Genomic DNA, 24092 nt, shown 5'->3' with positions numbered 1-24092 from the left:
ATTGAAATATATCATATATATGATAAAATACAAAAGTAATAGTGACTAGAGGATTTCATTCATCCCCTCTTTGGCATGCTGACCGTGTGTAACTAATTGTTTTGTGAAATTAAGCGATTTTGATTAAATTTTCGGTGTTATGCTTATTTTGTTTTCTTCTGTTTATTCAAATTCAACTTTTTGTTTGGATTGGCTGATATGCTACAGTAAAATCAATGAAGCAGGCCCCAAGCTGACCGTTGTTCTAATTTGGTAATAATTTGTATAGGTATGGAGATAAAATCGCTGGTGTAACAATATTATCACATCTAGGTCCTCAGTATGGTTGACAATCCCTTTTAGAAAACAAAAACATCTATCCCTTAGGTTACTGAATTCTGTATGAAACTCGAATATGTGTATGTCTACGCTCACACTCGTACAAATCCACACACCCACGCACACCTTAAAAACTCACACACACATCGACAAACAATTCCAATCAAGCCACACGCACATACAACCCGTATCCTGACCTGACATTCACATCCATTACAAACACACACATCCACCCACTCTCGCCCACACATACACACACACGCACACACACCATACCAAACCCACACAGAGACACTTTACAACCACCAAGACATCCCCCTATACGTTTACTGTTTCGAAATATTTCTATTAGATATTCAATGAAATAATGAAACAAAAATCATTGCTTTAATGTATATTAACACACGCAACAACTATCCGAAAAAATCCATACACAACATATACATTGGGCTGACTACTGGTCGCAAAAATGTAGGTGTTTGTGCATTCTTTAGGTCTATTTTAAGTACGCACAAATAAAGCGCGGCAGTCGTTTTTCCTAACGTGCTTTCCATTGTAGATTAAGCAAATAAGATGGAAGGAAGAACTCATAAACAAGTAGCGAACCAACACGTTTTGAGTATGATCGAGTGTACGACCGCAGTCAAAACAAGTGCAGTGTTTTAACCCTCTCCCCCTCAAATTCAAACCCGTCATGTGAAAGTTTGCAAAAGGTCATTCTTAAGCAGGAGACAGAAGAAGAGGAGAAGGAGGAGCTCAATCAATGAAATATCAATTGAATAAAATGCATAATGCCAAACTGTCTTCGAAATTCGCAGACATGTGCTCGCCAGTACACTTTATTTTGCACAGTAGATTGAGCAGTAATACATGCATGAATGCGCTCCACCGATGAACTTACAACGATTTTTGGCGGCTAAATAGAGTGGTCGAAATGCCGAATACTCGGGCTATTTACCTTTGCCCATCACGTGTTCTCTCGTTCCTGTCTTTCTTGCCGCCTCTCTCCAACTTCAGATTTTACCTATGTTTTCTGATGCTCCCAAAGCCCATTTTAATCTTATTCTATCTAAAGTGGAGCAGTGTGGCCCAGTGAATTAGTCTCCGGACTTTGAAATAGAGGGTCGTGGGTTCGAATCCCATCCATGGCGTAACTTCCTTCAGCAAGAAACTGATCCACAATGCGCTGCACTCAACCTAGGTGAGGTAAATGGGGGAACGGCAGGAAGTAATTCATTAACAAGCTGTGTGCGCTCTGAACGCCTAGCTTAGACGGGTAATATAGGAGCGCCTTGAGACCTAACAAGGAGGATATGTGCGCAATATAAATACCCTATATTATTAAAATATTTCCCACCTATTCTCAATTTAGTATATGAAGATCTTAGCATGTTTTGCGTACTGTCTGCCTCTGTCTCTTGTCCTGTCTTTCTTTAATTTCCCATCACCCCCTTATAATTTTGCAAGAAATTAGTTTCTTGTAGCCCCCCCCCCTTTACTTGCCAAATGCATCTCAAACATCACAGTCTGCCGTTCCCACCCTAAAACCTTATTCAAACTTATTCCTTGTTTTTTTTTATACAAACCTTCATCCAATAATCTATTTTAATTGTATACCTTGTAGTAATCGTATCATCATCATAATATCTACCCCCTTCCATTTTTCTCTCCCATGCCTTCACACTTGTATTACATCAATATCACCCACTGCCAGTCTCTTTAGGAATTATTGATACTTGAATACCTCTTCCCCACCCATTGAATGATATCCGCGATTGTCTTAGAATCGACAATTGAATCTGTTACTCGTGGATGCTACATTTACTCAGATCCAGATTTGAAAGCTTCTGTATCAAATTAACCCCCTTTTACTTTATTTTGATCGAGACTGAATACACTAAACAACAGCCTTTCTCCTGGCAATAATTATTATTTCTCATTGTTTCAGTTTCTTGATGGCAAGAGATTGTCTCTTTCATTTCGATGATGAGCTCAACTCAACTGATAAAATAATTCTTATTGATGATGTAGCTTTGCTGTTTGGATTCAGATGATATGCACCAAGCTACATGTATTATATCCGTCGCAAAATTTTATATTCAAATAGATACGATAATTGATTAATTCATTAGAGACTTTCTAAAAGTGATATCATATTTGAGAAATAAAATACTGAAAATAAAATAAAAGTATACGATGGTGATGATGACGATGATATTCTATTTCTTATTTTTTAAATGTTCATTAGGTATTGTCCCACAAAATAATATCATAGTGAAGTCCATCCTGCAGCTAAACATTAACAGTTAAATACGTAGCTTTCAGCTACTTTTGTCTAGAGTATGTAGACTTGATTCGTTTTGTGATCTCAGAATGACTAGATGGAGTGCATTTATTTTAGTTTGGTTTGTATTTATTTCAAACAAACTCGGATAAAGCCAGTCAGTTTCATCGATATCAGCCCATAAATTCATATTCTGAGGCCACTGCTAGAAGGTTCTATCAATTTACCTATTTTTCTGTAGATAAACAAAACAGGTCCGAGCTCAGACTTTGATAACCGTGATAACAAGTTTGTTGTTCTGGCGCGAGAGGATTTAAAGAGATAGGTGGAGAAGAGAAGTTCTTGTGAGATGTATTATCTAACGGCAGATGGGCAGGTTGATCTGGCTTGACAATTACTCTATTGCAGCATCAGTCAAGATGGTAGTATCATAGTACACCCGACCATTCCCACTTCGTGCTACAGCCACATCCAAACAAAACGAGTTCAGACCGACCAAAACTAGTACGCTATTTCAAATGGCGTACGATCGGTCGGTTTGGAATCTGTTTCGTCGGTGTGACTGTAACGCAAGGGAATAACAAAGCAAACAGGGTGCTGGAGGGAGGTCGGCTTCGAGAAATTCAAAGGGTATCTTTCAAGGAAGGAAGGGGGGGGGGGGGGTGGTTAAGGATGGCAAGGGAGGAGGGCGAATTGGTGAGTATGTTTGTTTAATAAAGGAATGATAAAAGGGTGTGTTTATTTGTGCGTGAAATGAAGAAAGATGAGGAGAGGGAGAGAGAGAAAGAAGGGGGGGGGGGGGTAGAGAGAGGGATGAAAAACGAGGAAAAATGGAGTAGATCCTATAAACCTCTTCTATTCAATATCCTAACCTATGTATTTGCCTACTGTAGCTAAATTCAATTTCCTGGTAATATTTGGGAATCCCTTGGCATACAAGGCGGTCGTTATTGATTTCACCCGTGCCTTGGACAATGGTTTTCAAGTTGGTAGGAGACCTGGAGAGAAAATATGCAAGCAGAATTGAAAATGGAAAGAGAGAGGGGAAGAGATGAAGAGAGGGAGAGAGAAAATGTAAGACAGACACAGAGAGGAGGGGATAAAAAGAGAAATAGATGTGTTGGATATTAGAAGAAATCGAAAGGAAAGGGTATGAGAGAAGGAGTGAGACGGAGGGAGGGGGACAATATTAGTGTATAATTTATTTTCCCGCTCTTTATGACATTTCATATCGCCGCCTGTATTTTGTACTGTTGTACTGTTTTTCTGTGTCGATAAACTTGCAGGTATTACATACATAGTTTAAATTGATCCGGTGTCACGTTTTTTTTTTCGTGTATGGAAAATGACACTTGAATGTGAAGCTCATCATATCGGACTGCCTTTATGCACTTTGTCACTCAATACCAAAAGCTCTGTCAAAAGCGTCAACAGTGGTCGCCGCAGTATGTCACATAGACCTACTGCGCGGCGGAGCCTGCATATTCGGCGTCGCGTGCGTACGCTTTTACTTTCACAATCGTCAACTATACTCGTAATATCTCTCTCTCAATCATGCATCGCACGTTCGCGAGGTTGTTATTAAGACTACCTGTTATTTACAATGTGCTCTCTCCTTGAACGAAGTTTAGGGGAAGGAAATTTCCAGCCATATGGATTTAAAAGCATTACCAACAGTCAAATCGCGCGCTGGATCTATCGTTTCTCATGTTATGAGAGGATTAGGTAAGTAGAAGTCTTCTACGAGTTTGTTTCCTAGCATGTTTCCCGGTTAGAGATGTTGTGGTACGGTGCATCAATTCAAATTTGTCTTTGTTTTTAGCCTCACGATAACTTTCCCGCGCAAAATGAACGAAACAACCCTGACGCTGTCGTCTGCTGAGATATACAATTCACAATTTATTGTTCATGATTTTAAAAATAATTTTGACTTTACCTTTGAACAGATTTTGAACGTACGCTGGTTTAATATTTTACAATTTTCATAGGTTAGGTGAGTGTACCCAATCGAATAGATTTTATGAGAAAACGTAATAATATATTAAAATATTTCTGTCTCCGACATGATTTAAGCTCGCGGTCATGTTTGAAATAGTCACCTCAAAATTAGAAATGAAAATTTAAAATGAAAGGATTGAAGCTTGCCATGAAAATTTGTAAAATTGAGATGATTAAAACTAGGACGCATTTCCTTCGTAACCAATTGCAACCCTCCCCCCAAAAACGTGATATATAATGTCTGGTGAAATCAAGAGAGAAATTTCTTTAGAAGATGAAGAAGTTTGCCAGATGTATGGAATAAAGTACCTTTAAATCGCTCACGACTGAAAAAAATCTATATAACAATATAAAAAAATATATATATTTTCATAATGATCGTGTTTCCGTAAATGGTCTTGGAAACTGTATTATACAAGTGCATAAAATCAAAGGCAACAAACTGTGATGATACTCCATTTGTATTACCACAATTACGTAAATAGCAAGTGAAGACAATTGAAAGTTGGAAGTATTAAAATACTGTCATTAGGAATTCCTCTAAGAACACATCGTTGTTAACCGAAAGACCGCCTCTCTTCCTCGGAGTGGTCGGAGAAATTTTCTGCACGGCTGGCTTCCTCTTCCCTAAGGCCCGATTGAGACGCAAATATTATTCTAAAGGAGGAAGAAAAAAAGGACTCGTCGTCAAACTTAGAGCAACACGTAATAGACTTTATTTCCAACGATTTTGGGATTGCCTATAATATTGATCCGTACATGTATGTTATTAAATCCCTATATTTCATTTAGTCTATACGAATTTCAGATTTTGGTAGTAGATTATGCCTTTAATATCTAGCGTAGAATGTTTATGTCAAACACATTGATCAGCAGTAAAAAAAAGTCATATATAATCAAGCCACGTTTTTTTGTTTCTAGACCTCTTACTAAGATCGTGGGAAGTTAAATATACCATGATGATTTTACGTTAGGGTTTTTATGGTGTTAACTCTGCTTTTTCTCCCATATTAATCAAATTGCAAAGAAGTATTTTAAGTTTGGTTTAGTTGTACTTTAAAAATCCCAGTGTCTAATGACATAACCGTTCTAATGGGCATTTGTATCACAGTGGGCTATCAATCTTTTGATTACAACGTTAGTTTTTTAGTCTTTATTATTGTACTTGTGACCAGAGTTTAATCAGGTTCAAAATACACGCCACTGTATCTGGTGATAATTTGTACAAATCTTTTTTAAGAATTAGAAAAAGGCAAGGGAGGATTGATGTGCGCATATGTGTGGGTGTGTTTGTGAACGAATTTTGATATGGTAATCGAACATATATACATGTGAATGAGGAGAGATGGAGAGATAAAGAAGGAGAAAGATGAAAGGGTATAGAGAGAGAGAGAGAGGGAGAGAGAGTTGGGTAAAAGTGGAGGTCGGGGAGAAAGATGGGGTGAAGAGGGTCGGAATGTAGTAAAATGGTTAATATAACGACTAAGACGTATGCATATAAAATCATGTTGTGTACGTCAAGTTGAAAAAAAAAAACAATGTCAATGGCCCAACCACATATTTCAGTAACATTGCCTCTCACAACACAATATCAGTAGGTTCAATCTTGCTCATTTTAAGCTATAAACTGTCTAGAAACCAATGACAACGTATGATTTATTATGGTACAACATCGAGATTAATGCACAAATTTTGGGCTTAATTTCAAAGTCTATTGGCATCGAACAATGTCAGGAGTCGAATAATTTGAATCCCCAACGCTCGATTGAATTTTAATATATTTTCATAACAATAATGACCTTGTTTCGGGCGGTCGGGGTTCTGTCATCTAATGAAAAATGGGAGATACCTCATCGTAGCGTAACCGCTGGGAAAACACCATGTTTTCGTATTGAGATAAAATTGGCGTCGCCCATTGATAGTGACTGTCTCTTCGGAGTAATCCATCGATGATGATTAAGAAGTCAAACAAATATGATTATTATCTTAAGCTAGAAATCTTGAATGGATATCAACACAGACTGGTAAACTATCTGATATCGACGGAAGTTAAGACGGATGATAAATTAGTATTCATTGTAGTTTATGAATGTTTTTATCACCTTGGGAACGGGAGATGTGACAACCAAGAGAGATGAACAAGAATATCATCCTCTGCTCGTTGAAAATGCCAATGAATATTTCATTTCTTGAAAAATCCCAACAAGTTACTTGAATCCATTAAGATAAATATACGAGGTATAATGGATCTCTTTTAAAAAACAAATTTGTATCTTCACGCAGGGAATACGTGTCAGTGCTTGGAGTGCCTATATTAATTATCTACTATTAAAATAGTCATATTTCCTGACTCGTCGGATGCAAATTAGCACGATGCCCCACTTCTACGATAACGGGATTTTCCCCGACTTCATGCTATTTGATAAAGTCACATTGTATTCATGGCTAGCACAATGCCTTTCAAGCGTGTACGAGTTCATTCATTTTAGTGATTAGGTTGTTCATAGTTGGCATGTGCTTTTTTCACAACATGCTAAACGGATATTAGTTCTTCCCCTCTAAGAAAACCTTAACAACCACAAGAAGAGCAACTTCATTATTGTGTTCACCATTGTATTGCTATTGTCATTTTATTTTCCTTATTTTTGAAGTTTTTTCTACGTTTACCTTCCGCGAGTTTGTAATAAAACAACATTTAAAGGGAAACCTTATTCATTGCTAAGTGAGAGGAAGTTTCTTCTCTCCATCTCAAATTTTCTTATTATTATTTATCTGGCTTTACTAAAGCCGGGGAAATAATCAGAGAATTTGGAATTGAGAGAGGAAAATTCCGCTCCAGGTAAAAAAATTATTCCTGCCGTTCACCTCACCTCGGTTGAGTGCAGTAGGAAAATTTCCTGCTGACTGAAAAAACACCATGCCTGGATGTCGAACCCACGGCCTTCTGATCGAAAGATGAGAGTAGCACACAATACGTCGAATGATATGAAAGCATGATACTGTCAACGTCAGAATAATGTAAAATTAAAATTTGGTTTGCTGACATGAATTTTCTATACACGCGTACGCCATCTCCCACACTCATTTCATGGTTAATATCTATTTCTTTTTACTCCCTTTTCCGTCTGCCATTGGATTGATTAATAAGCATCGATCGGTGAGCAATACACGTCGCAGCTATAAGCGATAAAAGTGAATGGAAAACTTGGAGATCGGCCAGATAAAGACCTCACATGACATTAGCGGGTCGGTGAGCATTCATCTTAAGTTTGGCAGGAACAAGGCTTTATTAAAGTAGAGGTGCCAGGAGACAATTTTGGAAAAGAGGATCATACAGAATACATGGGGTTGATGATAATCTTACCTGCTGTTCCATGCCTCATGCATAATTCATGCTGATTGCCACGTCCTACCCACCATCCCGAACTCACTTCAAGGCGTGTTCCCACTGACATTCCTCGACATCTCACTACGAACGCCCAGTGGTGTAAACAATGCAGGTTTCATACACTTATGCACGGTTCACGGATACCTCCGATATAGTGCGGATGTGTTCTGACTCCTCGGTATCCCTTCTTAAGCTGAATGGAATGCCACTGCTCTGGTAATTACTTGGTGAAGTGGAAACGTTCTCTTAAAACCTCCAGTCTCGGATCAAGTGGAAATACCTTGACAGTTGCAATAACATAATCCCCACCGTCCCCTATTGGTAGTTTTAGTGAGTCTAGACTCCTTGACTGTCTGGGCGGGGTTGAAAGAGAAGGGGTTGATGAAGTAAGGGAACGGAGATTGGAGATTAGAATGGAAGAAACAATCACTTGTGTTTAACGTAATTGTATGGTGCAATCGAATGTATTATATAAGGGATGGTTCCCAGATTTAAGATCGTCATTCATATTTCATCAAAGTAGATTTATGTTGCAATAAAAGTGGTCAATGCCTTCTGATCATACCATGACATCAACAACAGAAAATGACGCATTCCTCATTCTTTGTTAGCTTTTTTCACCGTTAACGCAATAATGAAGGGCTTGAAATATAATTCGGCAAACATTCTATTTCAAAATCGATATATCAAAGTCGACCACCGATTTCACCCCCTTTCCCCTCCCACTACTCATCCACCTCCGACATTCGGCTTATCTTCGTTCGTTGCCTTGAGGTCATAAGATAGTTATAGCGTACATATGTTTTGCCCAGATTAATATTTATACATTCTGGCCTGTGGTTATAATACAATCTATCTTCTTAATACTGATACGATCTATAGTAGATGTGAAAAAATTCTTGGTAAGTATACATTCCTCCCAGCGATCCCAGTCAAGAATAGTTTCCCTTAAGGGTAAGCACCCTATATGGTGAACTAACCTAACGATGTGTGTACGTGTGTGAGGGTGTGTGTGTGTGTGTGTGTTTGTGGAGGGGGGGTGCTTACCCATGCTGATACAATCTTAAGTAGATATGGAAGAAATATGTTCAAGTGTACATTCCTAACTGCTTTTTTTAAATCAATGATTTATTATTTATTTATTAGAACGTATTTATTCAGGTACAAAAGATCAGCGTATGAGTATTTTTCATCAATTTAGAAAAGAATTGACTTTATCAAGCTTGAGTTCCCTACATGTATGGCTGCACTGACACAATGGCGGGTGTGTAAATGTGGGTGGGGAGGGGGCTTGCCCATGCTCAGTGGCTGACCGTGAGCTGGAGGAGACAAAGCATTGGGGGGGACACAGCATTGTTCACAAACAATGCAGTGCCCCCCCCCCCAATGCTTTGTCTCCGCCGGGTCACGGTCCGCTACTGCCCATGCTGATAAATCTAAAGTAGATAGTAAAGTATTTTTGGTGTGTGTATATTTATCCCTGTTGTATTAAAATTGCAGTAAAGAATGGTCTCCCATAAAGTTCAGCGCCTGATGTCTGCACTAAATTGATGGTATGTGTGTGTTAGACTGTTTGTGGGGGGGGGGGGGGTGCTTACCCATGCTGATACAATCTTAAGTAGATATGAAAAACCCTGGGTAAGTATACATTCCTCTTTGCTGTTTTTAAATCTGCGATTACAGAAAAGCGAAATCTTGAGTTTGAGTGCCCTATGGCTGCACTTACATAACTGTCTTGGTGTTTGGAAGGGGGTGGTACTTGCTCATGTTGATTCCATTTAACATAGACATCATATAGGTTTATGGTATTCCCTTGTTGTATTTGAATAAACGAATCCAGACAAGAAAAGTTTCTCCTTAAGGGTAAGCGCCCTGTGGGCTATGTGTGTTAGAGTTAGTGTTTGTGGGGGGAGGTGATTACCCATGCTGATAAGATCTTAAGTAGATATGAAAGAACTCTGGGTAAGTATACATTCCTCCCTGCTATTTTTAAATCTGCGATTACAGAAAAGCGAAATCTTGAGTTTGAGTGCCCTATGGCTGCACTTACACAACTGTCTTGGTGTTTGGAAGGGGGTGGTGCTTGCTCGTGCCGATAACTTTTAATGTAGACACTAAATAGGTCTGGGTATTCCCTTGCTGTATTTACATAAACTAATCCAGACAAGGAGAGTATCCCCTTAAGGTTAAGGCGCCCATGGGTGCACTAGCCTAACTGTGCGTGTGTGTGTGTGTATGCGTGGGGTGGTACTTGCCCATTATGCTACAATCTCACTTAGATATTAAATAGTTCTGGGGGAAGTACTTAGCATACATTTATCTCTGTTGAATTTGGATCAACGATTCCAGGAAAGAATATATTTTCTTAAGGTTACGTGTCCTATGGCTGTACTAATATAATGGTGTGTGTGGGGGTGTGTGTGTGATTGTGTGAAGAAGTGGGGTGGTACTTGCCAAAATGAGATAAAATCCCAATGATACATTCTCAAATTCTTGCCCCGGGAATAATCTTGTACACTGTCGAACGGGTCCAGAATGTAGGCCCATGACTATTGTGAAGTAAACGTCTATGATATGTTTGACTTTGCCTGGCGTAGCCAGCTTGACTCATGATTGTTGTAGAAGAGGGGTTTACATAAACGTAATCATGTTACATATTCGATCATTGACAATCCGTTTGGAACACTTACTTGAAAAGAAAAAAAACCACAACGAAATTATTACGAAACTATGTTTGCAACCCTTGGCCACACCCTTCACACAACTAATCTTGAAGGCGTTGTGAATGATATATTAGGGGTGAAACATTGTCTTTCCCACTCTTATCATGTCCATGTAAAATTCTTTGGTTCCATCTACACAAGTATTTTCCAGCAGTCTCTATTTATTCTCCCACCTCGCTTCATTATCAATATGCAAAACTGGTGTCTAATTGTTAACCTGTATTCGTGACATTTCTTGTCGACAATATATAGATTTAGATTATTGTCCAAATAAACCCTTCCGGTTTGAAAATTTGATCGCATTCAATAATGTCTGCTCAAATAAGTATTCTAGATGATATATGAGAAAATTTTTTCAGAATGAGCACCAAAATTAGTAATAGAAATGAAAACTATTTCTTAAATTGTATGCAGTTAAAATGAACTAGATCTCTAAGATAGCAAAAGTACATTGGTGCAGGAACAAGATGAAAATTGGTTGATGTCATAACGTACTCCGACCTTTTTTTTTTTACAAGAACAGTACCTTTGCCTGTTACTGAACTCTTTAAATGTACAAACTACTCTTTGCGGTGACCTTTAAAGCGGGTTGATTTGAAGCCTTACCAAAGTCAAAATAGCATTCATATTTTTTTCTATATTCCAAAATCATCAAAGGGCGAAATTAACCAATAATATCTAAAAGATGCCAGGAGACATCACTTATCACGTCTTTGCCAATATGGTGGTTCCCAAAATCCAAGGAACTGTAAAATAACACCCAGCATGAAGGAAAGGGGGTATTGACCGATGGGGCAATCTGTTAAGACTGTGTAACTTCTCCCCCGATCATCTAGTAATTGCGTCCGTTCTAGTGCCGGTACTCCAGAGAACCAATTATGAATCTTCACTCATCTCTTCATGTCAGCGTCGATGTGAGCATATCAAGCTGTCTCGCCCTAAAAGGGAGACAACAACCATAAAGCATGAGGCATTCTTGTATAAAAATTGAGATGCGAGTTCTGAAAGAAGAGTGGGGGAAAGGGGTAAGATTCCTGGCAATTTCCCCATTTACCAATTTTTCTTACCGATAAACATTCGTTATATGAGATATTGGAGAAAAGGAGAGGGGGATCTGACGTTAGAGGTTTACACACCCCTTCTTTCAGTCATAAGTTATTAACAGCCTCAGGGGTAATTCTACCCATTTTTTGATTGAGTGAACCAAAAGTAGCACTTGTGGCAACAAGCTTTTCCGTCAATTTCTCACCAAACCCTGTTATATCTCGCAATAAATTGTCAGCACCATGAGAGTTAGTAGAGAGGCTCTCGAGAATTTGTACCCTAGGTTTTTTTCATGGGTTTTCCTTTTTATGATTTTCTCTGAATCCATGATAAGTAAAAAAAAATTGCTTGTTCTGCTCTCTGCGTTTCTGTCTTCCCTTTCCTTTCATTTTGGACGTTCTTTTTGATGACACCATAATACCTTATTCATTGTTTTACCACAAAAATGTCTGCGTTGTCACTTTCTTTTATCTTTCTTTTCTCTCTTGTTCTCTGTTAATCGTTTACTTTTTCTGTTTATATATACATGTACTAGTTATAGCCTTTCTTCTCTGCTCTTCCTTAATAATCTCCAATTAGCCTTGCTTTTACGCGCGCTCTCTCTTTCTTCTTCACGTTTCTCAGTATCCTTCTGTCTCTTCATCCTTTGTTCCTTGTCTTTCGATGGATACTTCGCACATCTTTTTTTCCAATGTATATCTTCCCCTCAATCGTGCTTCCATTCCCTTTCATTTCTTTCCTGTTTTTCGTAAATCATATTCATATTTTTAATATCCCCAATCCTCCATTACTATCTTCAGATAACGAAGTGATTCCAGTGAAATAAGTTGACGTCTTTCTTCTTGTCTCTTCGAACTTTTCCTTTTTTGTTTTACCTTCACCGATGTCTTCTTACCCATCGCTGAATCCAACATAGATAAGTTCATACATCTTAGGCTTGATTGCCTTGGCAACCAAATTGATTACGCGTCGGGCACTCATACGCATACGTACACACGCACAAACTCTATAATCGATGAAGGGAAGTCTAATACCGCAAGTAAATCAGTAGAGTGCATAGATTTATATGAAAATTTCACAGACAAGTGAGGAAATTCATTTTATTCTATAATCATATTCCATAATTGACTTATGTCCACAGGGTTAATTACGTATGAAATTCCTATGGGTTACAAAATATATTCTCAACTAGACCCAAATGCCACTCACCTCATTTCAGTAAAGAACGATTTCCACATTGATAAAATTAAGGTCTATGTTATACATCATCAATTTTACGATTGTTTTGAAATCATAATTTCTTTTCATATTTCAAGCGCCGAATAGCTCAAATGGTTTAGTTTGACCTAAAAAACCCAAGTGATTAATACTATTTTTTAGCTAGTCAGTATGGAGCTGTGACCATACTTCTCGCGTTTCTGCTTGACTTCTTTTGTAATGCTTTGCAAGACTATCATGTGCTTGAATTATAAGATCACATTTTATGACACTTTTCAGCCGTGACGCTCTCGTCGATTGCCATAGGTTTTTTGGTTACACTTCGTAATTCCGAAGGTTCTTTTATCCGAAGGTTCGATAATCCGAAAACGAAATAGGTTCGATGTTCCAAAGGTTCGTTAATCCGAAAGCGAAATAAGGTTCGTTCGTCCGAAAAACGAAATAAGGTTCGTTAATCATTTCGTTTTCGGACTAACGAACCTTCGGAATTATGAACCTCATTTAATTTTCGGATTAACAAACCTTCGGAATTACGAACCTCACTTCGTTTTCGGACTAACGAACCTTTGGAACAACGAACCTTCGGAATGACGAACCTTCGAACATCCGAACCTTCGGAATAACGAAGCTTTGGAATTACGAATGTATGCGGATTTTTAGACCGCGTTACCAGCGAATCCCTTGACATACTTTACTTCATAATTCCGTCGAGCGATTTTGACTTTGGGATTTTGCCTTTCGTTTGTTATTGATGAATATAGTTGGTTTTGTGTGAACTGTGAGAAAATGATTAATGTATCGGAAAACAACTTCATGATAATTTCTAAAAATGTGCGTAAATTATGATTACACCCTATCATATGGCAAGATAGAGAGAATAATGGAATGATTTAGTGGTTTTTGTTATTGTTTTTAAGAAGAATATAGTGAAAAGTGAGGTCTTTTACACTGTGGCTGGTTAACACAATCAAATTTGGAATCAGGGGATGTCCATACACATGCAAACAAACAAGAAATCCCTTTGCCCGAATATTGCGCAAATCACCACAGGAGCACGGACTAGGAATGCAAAGAAGACCGGTCAGCTCGCCCTGGGCGATTTGACACTATTAAAAAAATCCCGAAAAAATCCCTTCCTACTATACTGAAACTGGAGAATACGTATTACGCTTTTGACCTGGTTATGAGTCCAGTGTAACCAACGTCATAACCCCAATTTCTCGTATGGCATTGATAGTGTTCGGCAAGGTATAATAAAAAGATGAATAATCATATCATTTTCATGGTCATAATAATCATCATCATCACCACCATTTATGATTTATTGTTATTATCATCATGATCTCCATTATTTGGATATCCGTATGACTTATGATTGTCATGTTTGTTGTGCCTATATTGTTGTATATTCTATTTCTTAAAAGCAAATCGTTCTTTATGGATGTGTGGTTCTGTCCGATTTCATTGAACGGTAATCGTAGAATACAGTCTATAAGCTTTCAAGCCCCCCCACAAAAAGGCAGAAAAACAAATTTGGAAAATAAGTAAATCAACAAATGAAATAAAAGAAAATCACAATATTTTATACCATTTCGCCATTAACGTCGCATCCCCGTGTCCTAGAAAAATTGACTTAAAATATGTTATCTTTCTAGAGAGAGGTAGGGAGGAGTGAGTGAGAGAGAGAAAATGGAGAAATAACGGAAAAGAGAGAGGGAGAGATAGAAAGAGAGAGAGAGAGAGAGAGAGGGGGGGGGGGGGTTGAAACTGAACTGTCATCCATTGGGGAAGTGTTTCCTGTTTGAATAAGTGGAACCTGCAGGGAGATTGATTGGTCTCTCCAAATGTATCTTACTTTTCCTAATGTGCTCTTCAAGCTCATACACGTGCACTGCGTAATACCTCGTCAGCCTCCACAAACAACTACTGGACTGACTAGTAATGCCCTAGAAGTTCGCAACTGATTTCGTTATATTTAGAGCCAGAGCTTTACTCATTTATCCTGGTGGAAACGAATATGTTCAGCGTCATAACAAGGTAATTTCATTGTAATGAGAGCAGACAGAGCGCAGGTTTTGCAATGGCAAATGCAAATAAAAGTTAAAGGGGTATAACTAAAATCACATTACTTACGTGAATCTGCCAACTGAATCAAAATCAAATGAAAAATCACAAAGAAACTGTTCTATTAAACGTTTTTAATGGTGGCACACCTTTACCTCGTTTTAAAAATCATATTTACATGAAATATTTAGCATTCTACTTTTTAATGTTGAGTAAACATATTTTTCTTGTTACAAAATAAGGTTCGCTACTGATTATCTATAGGAAGTTGTATTGCAGCACTCTGAGCAGAAAAATGAAATGAAATTAGTTTGATTGAATGTAAGCAAGAAAATTGAGACATGACATTATCGACTTCCCCATTGCATATTCACGATAGAATACATACAGCTGTTTACACAAAGAATTATGCAAATCCTTGCAATATGCAATAAGTTTTTTTGTGTAATATCACCTTCCTTTTGTTCTTGTTATTACGAATATCTTCGTTATAACGGAACAACGTTTAAACGGAAATTTGCAAGTTTTAAATTCTGCTCTAAAGGAGCAAGAATAGTAACTTGCGTGTGCGATTCACTTTTCGGCGTGCACGACGAGTTATATTGATCGTTCTATAAAGGACTGGAATAAGGGCAGCACTGGGGGAGATTCGATAATTCAAAATAGCATTTAAGGTTAGATTTAATTTCATTGTTTATTTGTGTTTTTATCATTGTCAGAAGAAAGCACTTTGTAAGGAAAAGTGTCATTGATTCTTTTCAATAATTCAATAAGGAAGAGATTGCGTTGACCACATTGTCTTAGACCACAAACCAACAAGTTTTGGCCAAAGTAGCAAGTGGGATCTCCCAAAATTTAGTATGTTTGAACGAAACGGCCCCCTTTTCAGGCGTACATGTTTCTTGATATAGTTAAATCATCTTTGATAACCATTCGTCTGATGGAAATCAAATTTATAACGATGGGATGGTTTTTTTTGCTGATTTATGTTTCCAAGACGTTCAATGAAAAAATGCGTTATCTGGAGAGCTGAGTAAAAAACAAATCAGTCAAAAATGACTAGTTAATAGGGTCAGCTGGGTGCAACTGTTATTCTAGTCATATTTGACTATTTTCTAGTCATATTTTACTAGAAAAGAGTTATTTCTGACTAGAATACATGTCAGAAATGTGAATATCAGTGATTGCCATATAAGTTGCTCCCAGTTGACTACTGGTCTAGTCAATTTGACTGATTTGTTTTAAGAGTATAAGTCCCGTCTTCGGATAGTACATTACTGTCATGGCAGTGGCATAAAGATGAAAAGTTTCGGCATGCACCCCAAAAGTTTTACGGGAAATGAAAAAAGTAGGCAGAAAATCAAAGATAAAGATAAGGAAGGGGGAGGGGGATATATGATGATAGTTTCTTGATATATGTAATAAAAATATCGCATACATATATTTTTGTATTGTAAATGTAATTTTCTGCTCGCTCGCAGCATTTTATAAAATTTTGCCCACGTGCACCATATCTGTCCGTTAATCTTCCTTAGCTCATTAAGCTACTTTGTCTTGGTCCAGTCACAAGATTATTTTTATTTTCTGGAACTGTCACATCACTAATGACGTATCCTCCACTGCCTGCATTACATTTTTTGTTTGAAAAATTCTCATATAAACAAACTTAAGTAATGAACGCACTTTTTTGACTGGCTATACTTAGATTTGAGTTGATTTTGTAGAGTTGGTCCCAACTCCTTTGTGAAATAAAAAAGGTCAGCATTCGCAAAAAAAAACCGGCATAAAATGGGAGCTTTGAAATAAGATACAAAACTATTCCTTCCGGGCAAAGAAAATATTTCGTTCCAGTATTCTATGAAGCTCCTGATCTGTAAACAACGGCTTCGTCCGAATACTCGTAACGTTTTGTACAAACAGTATGCTGTTTGTTGAGTAAAGTAGGCGAAGATGGAGGTAGTTTTAAATACACACAATTTTCACCGAGATTGAAGGATTATGATGGATGCGAGGAGAGTAAAAAAAAGAAAATCTGTTTTCAAAGGTCAAATTTATCTTTCATCACATCGTCGTAGGATTCTGCTGTTGCTTGGCCAGAAAAGGAATTCCGCACGAAATTGCACGTGAACATTCAAAGCAGTTAGAGACATTATCATGATTCGCGCCATAAAAATCGCTTTATCAACATAGCTATCTTTAAAAATGTTTCTCATATCACAAGTCTCTACTTCAAGGCATCGTTGACACTAATCATACCATGACCAGCACCGGTGCTTTCTTTATCGGTTTATACGGATACAGTGCTTTTTCCGGTATGCTGTTGTAGAAGTTTACTTTTTAATTGTATCAGTTTACTTTTTAATTGTGTCCACAGGAAAAAAAAATGTGGTTACTATGTAGTAACGAAGTTTAAAAGATGTACTATCTGGGCTCCACCTTACAAAGAGTTGGGATTGATCCGATCGATCAATCACAATAATCGACGGCCAGTAACATCAACATCTAAAATGCATGAATGTTCAAAATGTTTTCTAGATATGACGTAAATTACATAAATTATTTGTTTTCTTGACAATTTGGTGTGTTTGCCTTTGTTTACAAAGGACATTTTTAGAATTTTATGTAGAAAAAAATAAGACACAGATGGATTTCCATATAGTTAGGAGTGATTGGATCAATCGTAACTCTGTGTAAGACGGGACCCAGATCTTTGAAATATGATTTTTTTCGCGTCAAGCAGTGTGGCTTACCATTGGCTCGATATTTGTTTACCAAAGAGGGCCCTGTTGCTGAATCCTTTGTGAACGTAGAAAACTCTGGGTTATACATTTTACCATACCTTTTTTGTGAGAGGGTTTTTTAATGGCAATTTCTTTATGCCACATTGCCAAGGTCATCTAAAGATTATGTGTTTTTGTAGAATAGTAATGAAGGGTAATTATTTGTGTAAGCCTAATATTAATGTTTATATGTTTTACTGGTTGTCGTTCGATTTATGGTACGATTTGAAAGTCTTTCATCATGCTGGAATACGACTTGGAACTACATGTATCTGGTGTGAAATCGATTAGAGTCACGCTAGGTGATTGTTTTCGCATCTTCCAACTGAATAATTCATATTGTCATGCAATATTAAAGAGTGTATAAGTACATCTGCAAACCAAATTAATTTATCCCAGTACTCGTTTGACGAAGCAGAGTGAATTTCAACTTGCATTGAAATTCTTTCCTCGGGGCCCCCTATTAATTCCCCCTGCATACCTGAATAGTAATAACTTAAATCATTTCACCAAAGAACACGCGTTTTGGGTGTTATTTCAGTAACCACATCATTGAATATAGATTGATTAATTTGTAACTTGATTCGGAAGCTTATACCGGTGTCGAGGCGCGGTGATAGCTGCACATTTTTGGTCCAATCGTGGGGGTGGGCAAGTGGACCATTCTCCATTTGTAGCTGTATACGGTTTAGAAATTCGAGGGGATCCCCTCGTCCCATCCGTATCATAAAAGTTGCTAGTATTTAAGAGTAAGGCAGAGCTAAGCAACATTCTCTTTAAAAATCCTGATTGCTTTGGTTGCATGTAGTTTTATTGTGCCTCGTTTTATTTCCGAAAGAATATTATAATTTGATACACATTAACAATGCTTTTCGTCAATCAGGCTGTAATACAACGTGTCTTTGTCCTAAACTAAAAATGCATTTTAGCAAATGGTAAGGTTAGATTGAAGAGATGCAAAAGTAATACCAGTGATCGTTAAAATCATACATGCAATTTTGCGTGAAGTTATGGGGTGTTTCTACAAGCTTTTAATATTGTTCTTGGTTCACGTTTCAAAGTAAGATAATAAAAATAAAATGAAAATCATCGAAGACTAAGTTATGTTTTCGCTTCATCAGAAAAAAGAAAATCCAGATTTTGCATGTATGTTGGGATAAACATTGATGTCTCCTTGGAATTACATGATTCATTACTCAGCTGCTAGGCTAATAGAAATCGTCGACGGCCTGTAGTGCCCCTTTTGAGCTCAAATAACGATTTAACAAGTTGCATCAGCAATATCGATTCCGTCCCTTCTTTTTCAGTATGTTTAAACCCCCTTATACCAATATCAGCTGTCATAGATGTCAATGTAAGTTCATAGATGGGTTCATTGCACTGGGATTATAGAGTAAAGTACATGATTAAACTTTAAAGAAAGCGTCGTGATTCCATGCGAATGCGCTCGTGGACGAGTAACTGCATGTATCCCAACTGCGTACTTCTATAGGATACCTGAAACGGTTCGCCCTCTTGTGGCTTTGCATTCTTTAACATAAACAGAACTCTCCTTATTCAAGTCGATCATACAGGAGGGTTTGTGAAAATCTGATAATGAAATAAAATAACAGTTGTGATGGTTGGGGGAGGCGGGAAGGTGGCGAGCAAATTCATCATATACCTCCCCGTTTTTCATTTCTATACGAAAACAAATGAAATGAAGAAATAAGCGATACGATAACAACGCTAACAAAAAAGAAAAAAAGCCTTGGTGGGATTCGAAAACACGACCCTCTGATTACAAAGCGAGAGTCAGAACCGCTACACCACGACGATTACACCATAGTCATAAGATTTTTTTCCGGAGAATGGTGATAGACTTGTTTCTTTAGTAAATGATATAACAAACTGAACATGATGAAGTTAGTAAACTAATCTTCTATTGACTGCCCATTTGCGGAGCATGCTCTACATTCGAACCCGCCACATAAACAACTGGCATACGACAGGTATGAAATGTGACACTCCTGTCATTTTCTATCTTGAATGAAGTGCTCAGTAAATAGTTAGATTCCATTGTCATATTTCATGAAGCCGTTCTATAAAAGGTTATGTGACGCGTCCTCAACAGTATGACTCGTATTCTGAAGTGAAGTTTCCACTTAAGCTATGGTTTAACTCTGCGTTAATATTAAGGGAAGCAATAAATGTTAACCCTTTATTTACATTGTAACTATGTTCATCATGTTTACTTTCTCTTCCCGCACACTTTAATGGTGGAGAAAACTGTTTTAGTCATCATCACTAGACATTTATGATTGTTTTGAGTGTCACATGAGCTGATAAATTGAACCTGTGTTGTTAAATATCTGTGCCACAACTTACATTCCATAGTGAAACCACATTTTTAGACCAGAGTTTAATTTAGACTCTAGTTCAGAATACGGGCCTACAACGAAATTTTTTTATCATCAACTAAACGAATTTGTTATAAAAAGGAGGATTACATATTGTAGGCGTATTCCCAATTTTTTTTTTGAAACATCAAGTAATTTTGTTCGATATGACAACGAAGAATACGGAGAATACGTGATACAATTAAAAACAGGAAACAAACGCGACGATTGGGAAATATACCCCACAACAAATAAACAAAATAACGACAAACAGACAAGTCAACGCACTGACGCAATTAGGTCATCGAAAGTACATAACAAGTATTCTCGGTGCTTCTTTTAGGCGACGGCAGAGTACAGACACATCCAGGCTAACAGGTTGTGACTTACAAGACTTCAAACAATTTCGCAGGATACTACTGTTTAAAGACATCTGGGAAACTAGTGCGTCTGTCTATTCCACTATTATAATAAAATCTTCAGCTGGTTTTAAAAGTACAACAGACTGTGCGACTCGTTTTAAACTTTTGAACATGTCAAAATTGAATTTTACTAACATATATTGATGAAGATTGGCACACAGTATCGTTCATCCCTCAGTATGTCTATGTATTTCATGTGATTTGATATACTCGAACATCTTTGATACATGACCACTGCTACAACGACGCATTCTCCATCAAATTATGATTCGGTGTAGGGCAATTAGGTCGTGAACTATTTTTGACTACCTCACGCTTCTCCGGTTAATAATACACGACATTCGTGACGTCATATCTGTTATAAACAAGCTGCAATGATCAAAAGTGGTTATGTGTCATTAGAGATGCGGAATGACAAATTAATTAATAAATTATATTCGCATACTTTACTCTCCGAGTTGTGCTTGTCAAGCTTGGCATCGTTGCGGGTAGTATAACGGAATCAGACGCTCCAAAACTACTGTGATGGGAGCCTTACACATTTTTTTACGTGTCTTCAATTTCAGTTTAATATGTTAATAATCATTGACAAAGGTCGGAAAAGAGCGACACGCTACCAGCTTGAAGAAAAGGTATAAGAAAAGAAAAGGATTAAAACAGGTTTTGAGGTAAACAAACCTTATCAGCGGCCAAAAATGGCACATTAAATCAGTGACATTTTCACACCTTGTCTTAGCAGACTGTAGTCAGTAACACAAGAAAAACGTTGAAATTAATAGTATAGGAAAAAACGGGAGAACAACCCTTTTTCTTGGTTTGGTGAAACACGAAAAAAAATTGAGTAAAAACATAAGCTTATACCATGTAAAATGGATTGGGTATACATGGTATATAGGGAAACAGAATTACATAGAATTGCGAAAAACAGAAAGGAGATAAATGATTGCAATATATACATAAGTAATAATTGCTTGGCAAGGATATGAATGATAAACAAAACTATTCAAATGTCATTTTTTACTAATAAGTTGATCACGGTGGGTCCTATCTGCCGAGCAGTAAAATACACTGATTCTTATCTTAAAACGAAAGAAAATCCTGCAATATGTATATTAACAAAGTCTTCGACATCTGTCCTTATTCATTTCCATGCAGGGCTGGACCCGTACTATAGCGACGATGATGCCAGCACCTCCTCAGAAGGCAGTGCCAAGGTACCAGATGGCACAAGCCCTATCAAACGAGCTGCCTCAATGCGTAGGCCTCGACCTGACGAACAGTTTGCGAACCCTAACGATGAAAGCCGAAAGCGCTCCTCGAGCATGTCCGGAGCCAGCCCGAGTACACTCACAGTGCCTTCCCCCGTTGACTCCCGAAGGAGGCGTAGCTTCGAGAACTTTCGGATGTGCGATCTCGGGGAGATTCGGCCCGAACTTTATGTGATGGAGGACGCGCAGACCACATTGGACAAGACGCAGTCACCGTCAAAAGATGATGCCAATGAAGAAGCCTATGGAATTTTATCGTTTAGTGTGAGATATGAGGAGTCTACCCAAAGGTAAGATCACCAAAGTCATATTCTTCTCTTGAAGAGTTTTATTGTATTAAGTAATGTTGCTGTCCTTGATCGTGGCATAGAGGGCTTCGAGAAACGATTAGCGGACACGTAGCTCACTATCTCAGATTTAGTCAAGAAATAGGCCAATGATGGGGACTTATTACGGTGTCGAGAAATGGGGCCTGGTTCCTGAACTTTTTTTGCAGAATCTAGGAGTTCTTAATTTGAGTACTACAACCATATACTATACATATGGTTCCAGGGTATTTTCTTTAAAAGAAAAGTATTGACAGCCCTTTGGAACATAGCGAATACTACTTTGTCTGACAAGCTGCACCCCCGGAAATACTTAGCTTCACATGGAAATCATGGATCTAGTTGACCCAATGGTAGATTGCCTAGCGAATGATTATGGTGTTTGGGGATTCAATTCTTCTTTTTCAGTTCCCAGAAATTTGGACAAAGATACATTGTTCGTGAACAATTTGTATTCATGGTTTTCAGAGCTGGGAGAGAATGGCGTAACATCATACAAGTAAAACTGTTCATGCTACATCACTTGACATAGCATACGTAGAAATCAAATTAAATTAATTTATACGAGGTGAGTTTTCAAGTTGCTTTATCACGCTACAGAATAAATTTCCAACTTTTGCCTGCCTTTGTCACTATCTTAGATTATCAGCCTCCTAAAATATAAGTCCCATCAGACGATGTATTGTTATCTGAATCTACCAATATCAGTTCTAGTCATGTATAATTTGAAGGTGCAACTGTAAAATGAAATATTTCCCATCCACACGAATGAGAGAGCAATAATATCTCGAGCCCACGGAAGTCCCTCTAGTTTTACGAGACTAAATGTCAAAGCTCAAGAAAACTGTGGACTTCAACGAGCAGGATGCCCCCAAACGCACGGCTGGGACCATCACCAGAAATTGAGAAATAACCTTTGTAGCGCTTTTTAATCTGTCAAAAAAAAATCCCCAGTGTGCGTTTCTCAACAAATTGACTTTTGCGTTCACAAGACATCCTTGATGTTGGGGTAATCGATCAGACGATGGCTACAAATCAAAGCTAATTGAGTACAAGATTGTTAACTGATCTTAAAGGTTGACACTTGAAGAAGCGACCTTGCTCACTGTCAGATTCGGGAGAACAGTCTTGAACAAAGATGCATGTAATTGATACCCTTTAAAAGATTTTTTTGCCATGAAATTGGATAAGATATATAAAAGGTAAAACAGTAACTGACAAGTCAGCAACTATACTACTTTATTGTTACTCTGTTTTGTTCGTCCTGTAGTTACTCCTGCTACTGCGGCTGCTACTACTACAACTACTACTATTGCTAAAATAACAACTATTACTACTACTACTACTACTACTACTACCACGAGCTACAACAACAATTTCTACTACTACTACTACTACTACTACTACTACTACTACTACTAAAACTACTACTACTACTACTACTATTACTACTACTACTACTACTAGTACTACTACTACTATCACTACTGTTGGTACCACTATTTCTACTAATATCTATCCCCAGGCTACTGTTATTACGCTACTGCAACTACCATGACCTTCTACTACCACTACTACTTCTACTACTTTTATTTCTTCTATTACTATCACATTTATATTTTAATTTCTAAATATTCCTCATAAAGATAAGACCGTTGCAAGATGACGATGGTTTTAAGTTCAGTGATATTTCTAGTTTTATTTTGCTTCTAATGATTACGCAGAGCTGGTAACATGATGTAAAATAGAAGAAATGCTTTCCTCTTTGTGTAAAGATTATATTTCGAACCAATAAAAAGTTTTTGCTCTTAAGGATTCATAACATGATTAGAATTTTCCAGGTTGTCATTCTGACGAGGAAGAACAGATGTGAATGTATTT

At 37.6% G+C, this 24092-nt stretch overlaps 1 protein-coding gene across 2 annotated transcripts in view; it reads left to right on the top strand.

Annotated features, from left to right (window-relative positions):
- LOC121432241 overlaps positions 1 to 23557 on the top strand; it is a 31571-nt gene extending 8014 nt beyond the window's left edge. Inside the window, exons 1-2 of one of the 2 annotated variants that reach the window (XM_041630095.1) lie at positions 4088 to 4327; positions 21773 to 23557. In XM_041630095.1, the coding sequence (XP_041486029.1) occupies positions 4255 to 4327; positions 21773 to 22179 (480 nt within the window). In that variant the 5' untranslated portion in view covers positions 4088 to 4254 and the 3' untranslated portion in view covers positions 22180 to 23557. Of the gene's footprint in view, positions 1 to 4087; positions 4328 to 21772 lie in introns of those variants that run through there. The other variant, XM_041630094.1, reaches the window with a different exon arrangement.
- Positions 23558 to 24092: the final 535 nt, after the last annotated feature.

Source organism: Lytechinus variegatus, chromosome 18, assembly GCF_018143015.1.
Source record: "Lytechinus variegatus isolate NC3 chromosome 18, Lvar_3.0, whole genome shotgun sequence".
In the NCBI taxonomy this organism is placed as follows: Eukaryota; Metazoa; Echinodermata; class Echinoidea; order Temnopleuroida; family Toxopneustidae; genus Lytechinus; species Lytechinus variegatus.
This window is presented reverse-complemented; position numbering and strand designations above follow the sequence as displayed.